General features: G+C 42.4%; 1 protein-coding gene across 5 annotated transcripts in view; it reads left to right on the top strand.

Annotated features, from left to right (window-relative positions):
- Positions 1-14,171, top strand: part of akap13 (A-kinase anchoring protein 13) — a 561,754-nt gene that overhangs the window by 133,365 nt on the left and 414,218 nt on the right. For 4 of the 5 annotated variants that reach the window (XM_072278087.1, XM_072278081.1, XM_072278085.1 and 1 more), the window contains one exon: positions 11,152-11,195. In XM_072278087.1, coding sequence (XP_072134188.1) covers positions 11,163-11,195 — 33 coding nt within the window. In that variant the 5' untranslated portion in view covers positions 11,152-11,162. The remainder of the gene's footprint in view (positions 1-11,151; positions 11,196-14,171) is intronic. The other variant, XM_072278084.1, reaches the window with a different exon arrangement.

The following is a 14,171-nucleotide window of genomic DNA, read 5'->3' as shown; positions in this document are numbered from 1 at the left end:
CCAACTGTCCCGTATTAGCCGGGACATCCCGTATATTGGGCTAAATTAGTTTGTCCCATACAGGGCCACCCTTATCCTGTATTTCCCCCGCTAAGGTAGAGCGTTCCTGTAAAACTGTTCGTAAGCCGAAATGGTGTGAAGCGAAGAAGCAATTACCATTAATTTATATGGGAAAAATTTTTGAGCATTCCTCGACCCAAAAAAATAACCTACCAAATCATACCAAATAGCACACAAAATCTAAAATAGCACTAACATATGGTAAAAGCAGAATCGGGAAGATTAAGCCAAAACAGATTTGTAGAAAAAAATCGGCACGTACACGCATGTGCACACAGGTACCCGCGCAAGGCTTCATGGTCATGGTAGTCTTTCTCAGGGTAAACATAAGTGTCCCATATTTGGAAGTGAGAAAGTTAGCAACCCTAATTCAGAGATGCACACCACTGTTGTAACACATGGTTATTTGAGTTATTGTTACTTTCCTCTCAGTTTGAGCTAGTCTGGTCATTCTCCTCTGACCTCTCTCATTAACAAGGCATTTTCACCTATAGAACTGCCACTCACAGGATGTTTTGCTTTTGATTTTTGCATCATTCTCTACAAGCTCTAGAGACTGTTGTGCATGAAAATCCTAGGAGATCAGCAGATTCTGAGATACTCAAACCATCCTGTCTGGCACCATTAATCATTCCATGGTCACTGTCACTTAGATCACATTTCTTCCCCATTCAGATGTTTCGTCTGAAAAACAACTGAAGCTTTTGACCAAGTCTGCATGCTTTCATGCACTGTGGTGCTGCAACATGATTGGCTAATTAGATATTTGCATTAAGGAGCAGGCATAACTAATAAAGTGGGTCACTAAGTACAGAGCGAAAGTCTGAGGCAAATGTGGAGGGGGAAAAAGCAATCTGTAAAGTGAAGATGCTTTCAAAAATAAATGAAAGGTTTCTAGATATCAGAAAAAAAACTATAAAGAGCAGTAAATAGTTTTAAAAAAAACACTATCAGTATTTTGTGTGACCACACTTTGCCTTTAAAATTGCTTCATTTTGCTAAGGTACACCATACAGTTTTATAAGAAAATTGGCTGGTAAGTTGTTCTTAGCATCTTGGAGAACTTGCCACTGTTCTTTTGCAGACATTGGATGTCTCGCTTCCTTCTGCCTCTTCAGGTAATCCCAGACAGCCTCAATGATGTTGAGATTTGGGCTCTGTGGAGGCCATACCATCTGCTGCAGAGCTAGTTGTTCTTCATTTCACTGACAATTATGACCTTGGCCAATGATCCCGGGGGATCATTGTTCTGCTGCAGAATGAAGTTGGGACTGATCAGACGCCTCTCTGATAGTACTGTGCGATTGCTTAGAGTCTGCTTGTATTTCTCAGCATTGAGGATTCCCTTAATTCTGACCAGATCACCAACTCCATTTGCAGAGATGCCACCCCAAACCTGTAGGGAACCCTCGCCATGCTTTACTGTTGGCTGTAGACACTCAACCGTGTTGCACTCTCCAGCTCTTCTATGGACAAACTGTCTCCAGTTTGAGCCAAAAATGTCAAACTTTGACTCATCAGTTCAGAACATTCGCTGCCATTGTTCAGCACCCCAGTCCTTGTGTTTATGTGTGTAGATGAGTCTCATGACTTCAGAGGAATGGCTTTTTGGCAGCAACTCCTCTGTGAAGACTACTTCTGGTAAGACTTCTCCAGACCATAGTGGGGTATACTTGGGTTCCAAGGGTTTCTATGAGTTCAGAGCTGATAGCAGTGCAGGATGTCATCTTATGTAGAAAGGACGTTAGTTTGGCATCTCTCTCATCTGTTCCATGGCTGGCAACTGCATTTCTGGTCCTCAACGTTGCCCGTTCCTTTGTGCTTCTTTGGAAGAGCTTGCACAGTGCATCTTGATACTCCTGTCTGCTGCAAAATCTTTGCTTCTGACAGACCTTGCTGATGCAGGATAATCAACTTGTTGCTATGCTCACTGTTGCCTTGGTGTAAGAATTGCTGTTAAACTGTCACATCTGTTCCACCCTTACCTTTTAGTTTGGTTGTCCTTCGCCCAGTTAGATTCCTTCTACATCCATTTCTGTCTCAGTTAATCAGCTTAGTTCATCCAACTCATTATGTCATTGATTATTAGCATCCTGTTTGTTTATCTTTGATTAATCATGTACTGGACTATATGCCTACAAAGTAATCAAGTTTTTATTTGAAGAGTGGTCTATTATTTAACGTTTTTTAACAAAATACAAAAATTTATCTGTAACATTAAATTTTTGGAAAATGAATTTTTGGAAATCTAAAACTTGTTATTTTCTATTGGTACACAAATGCAGAAGACAAAAAAAAATCTAAAACAAAATTTGTATTAAAAAAAAATCTATGGTGTCCAAGACTTTTGCACAGTACTGTAGATTCTTGATTAGTATGGGGTTGAAAGGCTACTGTGTGTGGAGAGAAATGTGAAGTTGAGGTTGTGGTCAGATCAACTAATATCTTATTAGATGATGGAGCAAGCTTTGAGGGGCTGAATGGCCTATTCCTAATTTGTATATTTAATAACATGGAACCAATGTGATCCAGCTACTTCCTCTTGAACACTAAGTCTCATAAATGCATGGCTTTGAAACTGTAACCGCATCAGTGTATGAATGAGGGGGAGAAAAAACTTAGCCAATGAAATTGGGAGAAATATGTCCCATGCAGTAACAAGCAAAATTGAGCAGAGTTCAAATATCCATGTCTGAAGCAGCTGACTCTGAAGGAGCTCAGAGCCTCCTGTGTGTGTTCTTAGTACTGCACAGCTGTTGAAAATATCCCCACTGAGGTTCCTTCTACTTCTTCCTAATTTTGTTTCTCCGTAGAGTACCTGGTATGTCAGCCCCGAGCCACAGCCAACAGTTTGCTTGTATATCAGCTTTCATTCTGTGACCTTGCCATTGAGGGGAAGAGGCCAACTTCCTTAACCTTCCCTCATAACTTAAATTCTTGATCCTCAGAATAATAATTTTGCTCGATTCTCGACTCTCTCAAGAGTAATGGTATCTGTTCTGAGATCAGATAAATAGAAATGCATAAATACGGCCAAAAAGTGTTCTTTCTGTAGTAATCATCCACAGGATATGAATATTATTGGTGAGGCTGATGTTTTTACTTGTCCTTAGTTGCTCTTCAGTTAAGTCACAGTAGCTTAGTGGTCAGTGCAATTGGTTTACAGTGCCACCAATCACCGATTGAGGTTCGATTCCTTCCACTGTCTGCAGTGAGCTTGTGTGTTCTCTCGTGACCGTGTGCAGCTTTCCTCTTGGTGCTTTGGCTTGCTCCCACTTTTCATAGACATGGGTAGCATTAGTGAGACAGTTATGGGCTGCCCCCAGCACATCATTAGATATTTGGTCATTAACACAAATCATGCACTTCACTGTAACTTTCAATGCATAGGTGGCAAATAAAGCTAATCTTTAAAAAAAAAAAGCAACATACATCAAAGTTGCTGGTGAACGCAGCAGGCCAGGCAGCATCTCTAGGAAGAGGTACAATCGACATTTCAGGCCGAGACCCTTCGTCAGGACTAACTGAAGAAAGAGCTAGTAAGAGATTTAAAAACAAAGTAGCTTGGTGGACCATTTCGGAGGCATATAAGCATCGGCCAAGTTTTACACATGTCTGGAACGTCACGTACACCAGATTAGATTAACAGTGGAGTATTTCCTTCCTTTAAGAACATGTGGATTTCTAATGACAATCCCATGACAGTGTTTATTAAAGTTACAGAAGTTGGTAAATTATTTGAATTTAAATTCTTTAGCATCTATGACAGGATTTGGACTTGTCTCTCTGGATCATTCCATCCAGCCCTCTGGATTCTTAATTCAAAAGCAACCACAGTCTAATCATGAAATGAGTCTGTAAACTTCGTGTTGTGTATTTAATATTTCAGTAATCTGTGTGTGTGTGTATTGAAAGTTTAATCTATAGATAGAGATATTGATTAAACATTCTTTTGTTAAAATAATTCACTATGGTTTTTAATGCATAAAAACATGAATTGCATACGACGTCATACTACCACGTGATACACACATGCGTCACTTTTAGTAAACCTGAAGTTAGAGTCACATTTTGGACTACCTTGTCTTCCTTTGAATTAGTTTAATGTTTTGAAGTTGGAGAACAGCACTTTGTGCCATGCGGACATGTACATATCCAGTACATGTTAGTATAATGCCTGTACTGGAGCCAACCCAATGGATGTGCTTTCTTTAGATTAGCATATTACTGCACTTCATTCCCACCGTCCTAATGAGGCTTTAGCTGGTGGTTTGCCAATGTATATTTCCATCCTTAGTTTACCTTGGCCTTGTGGCCAAGTACCGATAGTTGAAGCTTCACCGCAGACCATTGGGCTGTGGTCCTGGGGCAGTGTGTGGGATGTTAGCTTGTGGGTACCTGGAGAGTCCGTGGACTTTTAGGAGATTGTGTTATTCCCCATCTTGGAGTCTGGTTAACCTGTGCTACTCAATGGTTTGGCAGGGAATTGACAGAATTCCTATGCTACTTCCTAAGGTTTAAGCTGTTTGCTCTGCAAAGAAAAAGTATGCAGGGTTTTGTTTTACTGGATCCTAGAATGTCCAGCCCCAAGAAGGGGGATGGCTGGCGCTAACCCAGTGGGCCAAAGGGTCTGCTTTTGATCTGCAGAACTGACTCCAGAAGGTCTAGAGGTGAGCCAGGGAAACTCAAATCGGTAGGCTCCTGTCCTCCTGTAGTTCAAAAGAAAAGCCACAAAAAGACTTTCATCTGCTCCATGATAAAGCTAGTAGAACTTGGGCTTTTTCAATTCCAGATGCTGAAATCTGGAGCAAAAAGCAAACTAGTGGGTCAGGCAGCTTCTGTGGAGACAAGAGCGACAGTCAGTGTTTTGGGTTGAGGATTTGGCCTGTACAGTATAAAGAGGTGAGAGAGAGGGATGAAGCAAGTGCTAGTCATTTCCCCTCTACACCCTCCGTCCTGATTCAGCTTCTCAACCTGAAATATTGCTATTCCCTCTGCCTCAACAGATACTGTTTCACTGGCAGTTTACAATTGGGACACTTCCCTTCACTTATCTGGTTTATCTTTCCTGAGAAACTATTGTGATATCTTGCTGTTTTTAGAGATTAGAGTCCTTTTTCGTGATTGCAGAGGAGTTAAGTGATTCCAATCAATACTGATCTTGTTGTTCACAACTTAATTTCAAAAGGGGTATTGAAAGCTTGCAGAAATACAAAACAAGTGAGCATTTGTGTTATATTTTGTTCTTTTATTTTTCACTCAATCTCTTCTTGACTCTGTTGTGGTGAGTGTGGTTATACGGAAGGCACTTTGAACTTTCCTTTCTCAATCTAGTCTTAGCCAAGACTGACAGTTTTAAAATTATTCCTTTTTTTTATTATATTCAACTGTGTGGTTTAGATGTGCAATTTTTGTCTCCTGGCTTTTGCCCTACTTCCTACATTCAACATTCGTTGTGGACTCTAAGCTCACATCTGTATCACAGTTTCGGCCTCTGATCCTCCCTAAACAGCTTACAAGTGAATGTTTTTGAAGTGCAGTTGTATGGATTGTCATCCAGAAGACCATTTTGAGGTGGCAGATCTTCCACAACTGTCTGTAATGGTGCGATTATATGCGGTTAGCGCTGATGACTGAAGGACAAATATTAGCCCCTATCACTGATGATCTGCTGTACAGTCGCATGGAATCTTTTCAGACAAGGTTCAAAGTAAATTTCTTAAAAAGTACGTATGTGTCACCAAATAATACCCTAAGATCCTTTAATTTTTGCAAGCATTCACAGTAGAACAAATAAATGCAATAGAATCAATATACAATATAATCGGTCAATGTTTGATCGAATCAACCAGGTTTAATACCTGGTTCTGAAAAAGTCTGTCTGTTGATAGATGCTGAACTGGCTTAACGTTACACTGGAGAGTTGGCAGACTTAAACCCACATTTTCTGACTGGGAGCCAAGCATGCTAAGTGTGAGACACAACTGATACTGTAACAAATGATGTGACCTGGTATCTCAGTCTGGAACTGAGACAGCGGTGCACTTCAGATGAGAAGTATCCTCTGTCTTGTTGGATTGGATCCTATAACACTTCCTGTCTTTCAGATTGTGCCATTGTTCTATTGATGTCATTCTGATTCACAGAACGGCCAAGACCTGACTTTATTCTCATCTTAATCATGGAGTATTTGATTGAAGTTAAAGCAGAGCTCGTGTGCTGATATCTTGGAGGAGGATTTGGGCCCATAATTGTCATATTCATAGTGAAAAGTGTCATCTAATGAGCAATGTTAACCAGCCTTCCTTGTGGGCTTTGCAATGAGGACTTGAGGCTTTCCAGGAACCAGGAAAGCCCAACTTTTTTTCGATGCTCAATCTCTATCGTGCCAAACTTTAAAGGAAAAAGATAATACTCAAATACTTTCATGAACCTTGCTACCTTACCGGGTATTGCAGTTCATTGGGTACATTAGGGTGATGTGGTATTATAACGTTTAGTTCAATGGCTTGAGACGCCAGCCAAGAGGCTGGGGTTCAATTCCTGTAGGTCAGTAAGGAGTTGTAACTTCCCCCTGTGACCATGTGGGTTTCCTCCAGGTGCTCTGGTTTCCTCCCACACTCCAAAGATGTACAGGTTGTGAGTTGTGGGCATGCTATGTTGGTGCTTGAAGCATGGCGACACTTGCTGGCTACCCCCAGCACATCCTCGCTTATTTGATTTGGCACAAAATGTTGCACTTCACTGTACATCCAGTACTGTACAAAAGTCTTAGACACACATATATACAGCTGGACTTGTGCAAAGTACTGCATTTGTCAACGTGGAGCAGAGAGCAAGTTTGTAAACCTGGTGGGAGTGAAGGATGTTGGGAATGAAGAGGGTGGGGCACCATGGGAGGGGTGGGGGACACGTGGCAGTGAAGGAGTTCAATGAGAGGTGGGGTGGCGCAAGTGCAGACACACCCAGCCCTGAGACATCAGGCAAGGTAACTTGATTCCAAACAATTGGCTTATTGATCACTAAAGAATGCATCTTGGGTACTTCCTGCTCCCTCCCCTCTGCCTTCCCCTTTTCCCAACTATGATTCTCCTCTCCCTGCCTCCTTCCCACTCTCAGTCCACAATAGCGACCCATATCAGAATCGGGTTTATCATCACTCACATATGTCATGGGATTTGATTTTTCCTTTGTGTGTGGCAGCAGAATAGTGCAATATTACAGTACTGTGCAAAAGTCTTCGGCATCCTAGCTCATATATGCCTAAGACTTTTGCCCAGCACTGTAGATATGACAAATAAAGTTAATCTTCACCTTTTTACCTTGTGTCTACAAGCCTTGGGGTTTATTTCTCCTCACTCTCCTCAGACTTAATAAGATTGCTCTTGCACTTGATTGATTTGATTATCACAAACAATATTTCCGCATTTGAATGTGCCAAGAACCAACGTGACAGTTTTTTTCAGAAGGAGTTCCTTTCTGTGTCTGTGTGTGTGTGTGTGTGTGTGTGTGTGTGTGTGTGTGTGTGTGACTGAAGCCTAAACGTGGGCTAAAGCATGTCAGGCTCCTTTTATTTTTGGTAAATGTCTAAAGCAGAAGAAACATCAAGTGTAGCAGTTCCTTCTGGCCACAGGCACTGCATGTGAATCAAGTATTTTCTGTAAAAAAAAGACATTCATTGTGCTCTCTAAATGAAGAGCACAAGTGAAAGTCGAGAGCATTGAAACTTCATTAGCTCTCCAGCTTGCTTACCCTACATTTAAGCTACCCTTTAAAATGCTTGAGTATTATCATTTCCATTCCTCTGCCTGGTAGGTTGCTCGAATCATTGTTTTCAAATGATATTTAAAATGTTACTTTCCTCTGGCTTCCAGCTGATGTCTCTTTCTGGTCCATAACTTTCATGTCAGAGTTTTAAAGCAAGCCAAAACAGAACAGAGATAGCATAAATCTCTGAGGTAACAGCAGGGCACCCCTGAGGCTCCATAAGGCATTGGTCAGACTGCATTTGGGGTATTGTGAGCAGTTTTGGGCCCCTTTTCTGAGGAAAAACTGTGCAGGCATTGAAGAGGTTCCAGAGAGGGATAATAAATCAGACACGATGAAATGGCGAAGCAGACTCGATGGGCCGAATGGCTGAATTCTGCTCTTATGTCCTATAGTCTTTTCACGTCAGACATTTAAAGGAAGCTAATGCAGAACAGGAAATGGTATAAATCTCTGCGGCAACAGCAGGGCACCCGAGATGACTCAAGGCTACTTGCCACTCAGATTACATTAAGAGCTATTGTTCAAGCCAGGGAAAGAAATGATGCAGCGGCTGATTAATGAACTCCTGACGCTGTCTGAAGTTGAGGAAGCACTGCTTTGTCAACAAAGGCTGTTAACCTGTTTATTTTATGAGTAGGGTGGAGGAGATTAGGTAATAGAAATGACTATGAAGGGAAAGGGAGAGTGCTGTTCTAATGAGACATATATTTGACACTGTTCCAATGCATGACGCTTTCTCTCCTGAAGAGGATACCCGTTGCTCCCTTGGGTGACTTCCACAGTGGGTGTCAGCAGGTATGTCTGTTAGGTTCATCTGACTCTCCATGGCCAAACTTGGAGCATCCCAGTACACACTGGCAATCCAAGCCTCTTATCCCAGATAACCTGGTTTCTCAGAACAACTTTGGCACATTGGCCTTCATAAATATTGAGTACAGGAGTTGGAATGTAATGCTGAAGTTGTTTAACATGATGGTGAGGCAGTTTTGGATTATTGCATGCAGTTCTGGTCACCTAACTGCAGGAAAAATAACAACTTTCTGGTCAAGATGGCACCTGTGTACAATGCTCCTTTGGTCGACATCTTTTGGCTAGACCAGGAAACCTTATATTTCACTTCTTTTATGTCTTTTATGTTTGTTTTGTTTTTGCCTCAGATGTGATTGTGGGACTGTTGGAACCTGTGATTGCTGTTTGGAAATTGTTTGGGTGTTCCAGTGCTCTGCAGTCTCAGAGGATTCCTGGAGGCAGAAGCCTGTGATGGGAAGTCTGCAGGATGGGGTGCAGGCCAATGTTTGGGGAGAGGGGGATTTAAGGGTTAATGATCATGCTCCCTTTCTTTACTTGGTTTCATGGCTACCTGGAGAACTGAAGAATTTCAAGTTGTATACTTTGTTAATAAATAAACCTTTGAATAAGCTTGTAAAAGTTCAGAGAAAATTTACATTGGTGCTGCCAGGACTCGAGGATCTGAGTTACAGGGAAAGATTGAATAGGTTAAGACATAATTCCCTGGAACATAGGAGGAGGGGAGATCTTGTAGAGCAGGGTTTCTCAACCTGTGGTCTGTGGACCCCTCGGTTAATGTTAAGGCTCCATGGCATAAAAAAGTTGGGAGCCCCTGTTGTAGAGCTATACAAATTAAGGGGTATAGATAAGCTGTACACATGCAGGATTTTCACATGAAGGTAAGATTAAAATGAGAGGTCATAGGTTCAGGTGAGAGGGGAAGTACTGAAGGGGAATTTGAAGGAAAACTTCTTTACTCAGAAGTGTGGAACAAGCTGTCAGAAGAAGTGGTGGATGCAGGTTCAATCCCAACATTTAAGAGAAGTTCTGATAAGTTCATGGATGAGAGAGCTATAGAGGGTTGTGGTTCAGGTGTGGCTAGATGGGACGAAGCATGGTAAAACAAATTGCCACAGACCAGCTGTGCTCTGTTTCACTTTCAAGCACTCTACAACTCATCTTCTCAGTATTTATTTTTGTTTTGCACATTAGTTGTTAGTTAGTTGTTATGTATAGCTTTTCATAAATTCTGTTGTATTTCTTTATTTTCCTGTAAAGGCCTGAAAGAAAATGAATCGCAAGGTAACCTATGATAAGATAATGTGAGGTGAGGCCTCCGTCGGTCAGAGTCAACCATGGATATTGTGTCCTAGCTGTCTAGGTACACAGGGCAGTACAATATGGAGAGCAAGCTCTTGCCCATGTAGCAAGCTCCCCCTCTTCATGCATCTGATGAACCCAAAGGAATGCCAGAGACTGATAACAATTTGGTACCAGCAGCATCGATGGAGTTGCCAGTCAGCATTGAACCCAACGTAGGACTGCCTTAGGGACTCCAGCTCCGGATTTTTCCCTCGGGGTTTACTCCCGAAGCCTTCCCCATGAATGGGTATAGCCGCAAGGCAGCAGAGGTTTGATGTCAGAGTTTTCCTTCTCCTAGATGATCTGCCAATCTCAGCTGATGAGCCCCATCTGCCAGAAGCAATTGTTTTTAAGGTATCAGTTTGCCCCTTCTCCTGTCAGTAGAAATGATTCTTCTGGGCTTAGTAACTAAGCCACATGTGAAGGCCAGGAGCTAGACTTGGTTGTCAGAGGCTATTTGAGGCACATGCTATTGGGAACATTTAATAGGTAGTGGGAGCTTGTCCACATTACCACCCCCAGCTATAACAACCTTAAGGAACATAATGTATTTTGATAATCAATTTACTTTGACCTTCTGTGCTGTAGTACTGTATGACTCTAACTTTACCAGATGTACCACCTGACTTTTACTTTCAGTCATTCCACTGTAGGTGTTTACATTTAAAGGAGGTGTATAAATGTAAGATGGAGATATTATAGACAAGCCTGATTCTTTGTGATGGGATTTGCTAACAAACCTTTAATGGAGGTTGTTTTAACAGAGTTTGGAGCCTTGGCTGGTTTCTTGTCTTCTCCAAAGCCTGATGATCTTGACCAAGTCTAGTACTGTTATGTTGAGACCAATCAACTTATCACACCTAGTACCTTTCATTCTATTTGATGCCACATGAATTAGTGTTGCCACATCAGAGCATATTATCTTAGTCATTTAAAGAAGGTAGGGTTGGGAGATTGTACAGAAAGTGGAGCCTGTTGTATTTCTGAAGAAAATCTTGAAATTCAGTGAAGAGTGTCTAAACCTGTGGGAGTGGGGGGGGGGGAGAAGTCATGTGATTATAGTTTAATCATTGCAATATTAAATTCCTAACCCATGCGTGGTTTTATGGTAAAATGTTACTGAGTAACTTTGACTTAAAAAATAACTTGCCGTGTTTCCTCTTGTTACAGCAGCTTCTGTCATGAAACTCACACCGAATCAAGCACCATTGTATGTAAGTAAGACCTACTTTTTTTTATATAAAGAAACAAGACTTAAATATTCCCTGGAGTCTGAAACTGTTGTTTAATACTCTGGATGATCCTCTGAGCACTAGTCAGCTCTTGAATACCATTACATAATGTGTTCGGTTATTTTATCATTGTTTCAATAAAGCACCAGGATCAAGAACTGACATTCTCTTTCTACTCGCTGTTAGCATCCCAAGTGAAATGAGGCTCGGTAGTCTTCAAGTGGGCAACAGCCAGAAATTGCTCAGACTCAGAATTAGTTCCAAGAGCAACATACTGCTGGAGGAACCCAGCAGGTTGGGCAGCATCTGTGGAGGGGATTACATAGTTGATGTTTCAAGCTGAGATCCTTCATCAGGACCAGAAAGGAAGAGGGAGAATGAAGCCAGAATCATTTTGTGTGTGTGTGAGGAGTGTCTTGCTCAGGATTTCCAGCATCTGCAGAATCTCTTGTGTGTATGATTAGCACTGAAAGACTCTAGCGAAGGCAGAGGGCTGAAATAGAATCAATAGTCGTGATTCATAGTTTTAGAGCACAGTATCTGGGCCTTTGACCCATCTTGCCAGTGCTCATATCATTGTCCATCTGTGTGTAAGGGGGTTTCAACTTTTATGTTACTGCGGAGGCTAATTAAAATGACGTCTTTGTTATGTTAATCTGGGGAATGCGGCTTTGTTGTGTTAAACGCTGAGAAAGTTTGTGCTAGCAGCTTGTTTTGGTTTAGAGTTTGATAAGAGGGTGCTATTAACCAATTGGGATAGTTGTTATGGTTTTGGTGTATTTGAAGATACTGTGTGCGCGGGGTTTTGGGGGAGAAGGCGGGAGAGCGAGACAGGATGGATGAGGTGCTGTGATGTCCGCTAACGGGGTCTCACCCCGAGGAGGACGTTCGGCAAGGAGACGGACTAGGGTGGAGCGTCTGGCCGACCACCGTTGTTGGTCCCAGGCGGCTGGTCGAGGTGGTCCGAGGGGTCGCGTGAAGAACAAGATCCTTGAGCTCCAACTGTTTTGTGCACGAAGAGATTGAACTTTGATAAGTGTGGCGCCTTTTATTTTACTTTTATATTTTATTCTCTCTTAATTATATAGTTCCAGTAATATCTATAAACTGTAAATCATTTAATTGCATCTGGTGTATTGTCTGTTATTTGGGCGGGGTGGGGTACCTCACACAGCATCCACACAAACTATTACCCAGTTTGGCGGGGCTGAGGGCTGTTTCCCTCGACGACAGCGAGCCGAGCGACCCTGAGGGTGGCCAGGAGGGGCTGCATGTGCTAATCTCACCTCACCTTGTGTCTTTCAGTCAAATCATCATCTCAGCCTCCTCTTCTCCAGAAACACCAAGAGCAACCTATCTGGAGTGTAAATAAAGTGCTCTCAACCAGGCAGTATCCTAGCGGATATCCTCTGCTGCTGGGGTGGAATCTCTTGCGTTTAGGGGAGAAGGTGTATTGTTAGAGAATAGTAGGAAAGGTTTTGTGTGTACATGCACTGACCTCAGAGTGCTTAACACTGACACCTCACTCATCCTGATGACATTGGCTTTATTTGTCACATGTATATCGAAGTATACAGTGAAATGTGTTGTTCGCATCACAGTCTGATGATGTTCTGGGGGGGCGTGCATAGTACCAACATGGCGTTCCCGTAACTTAACCCTAACCTGTACACCTTTGAAATGTGGGAGGAAACCAGAGCACACAGAGGAAATCCCCATGGCCATCGGGGGAGTGTAGAAACTACTAAAAGACAATGGCAGGAATCGAAACATGATGTGTGATCGCTGTAAAGATTTGCATTAGCATGTCGCCCACTATGATGAGCGTGAAGAAAAGAATCACACAAAATGCTGGAGGAATTCAGTAGGTTAGGCAGCATCTAGGTGAGACCAGGTAAGGGGGTGGGGCAGGGTTGGTGGTTGGTATGAGAAGCTACAAGGTGATAGGTGGAAAAGTTAAAAGGCTGAAAAAGAGAAATCTGATAGAGGACAAATAGACCCACTTGCACTCATCCTGTTGCTCCCTCCTCCTTCTGGCATCCTCTCTCTTTTCCATTCTTGATCAAGGGACTTGTCTGAAATGTCAACTCTATATTCATCTCCATTTATCTCAATAGATGCTGCCTGACCTGCTGAGTTCCTCCAGCTGTGTGTGTTTCTATCATCTGCAGAATGTCTTGTGTCTAAGGAAAGTGGTAGTTGCTGTTTCTACCCTTCATTAGCGCCTGTTCTCACGTGGGAACATTATTAAATGGTGGCACAGTTTAAGGGAATGTTTTTGTATCAGTTAGAAGGCTGGCTGAAGCAAAACTGCACTGGCATTGAGCTGTCATCTAATGCCTCATCCAGTTGATTATTGCATTACTTGGTTATCTGTTGCTGTGTGAGTGCAAACATGTTCAGCTATTTACTCTGTTCCATTCAAGCCAGAGTAACTAGGGGTGGTCTTCAAGTTGGCATTTCTCGGTGATTAGAGGCAAGACTGGGCTGTAGTTTCATTTTGTGGTGAGATGGGTGGGGACTGGCTTTGTCAGGCCTCTGACCCCTGTGGCATAGTGGCTAATCACACCATCTCTATTGCAACCCAGTTACGACATTGTAGGCCAAGGATATTAGCCAAATTTTTTTTTAATATAAACACGTAAACACAAGATGTCCTGCAATTGCTGGAAGCCCTGAGCAACACACAAAGTATGGGAGAAGCTCAGCGAGTCAGGCAGCATTTATGTAGGGGAATAAACAGTCGATATATAATGCTTAGACCTTTCATCAGGACTGGAAAGTAAAGGGGCATGTCAAGTGAATGATGGTACCTGGGATGATCGCTGGGAGGCTTGGAAATGGAGATGGAAGCCCTGGGCAAAATCTCTGTTTTTGTTTTGATAAAAGGTCTCTGCACAAAATGTTGCCTGTTCATTTCCTTCTGTAGCTGCTACCTGACCCGCTGAGTTCCTCCTG

The sequence above is a fragment of the Mobula birostris genome, chromosome 14, assembly GCF_030028105.1.
Source record: "Mobula birostris isolate sMobBir1 chromosome 14, sMobBir1.hap1, whole genome shotgun sequence".
Taxonomy (NCBI): Eukaryota; Metazoa; Chordata; class Chondrichthyes; order Myliobatiformes; family Myliobatidae; genus Mobula; species Mobula birostris.
This window is presented reverse-complemented; position numbering and strand designations above follow the sequence as displayed.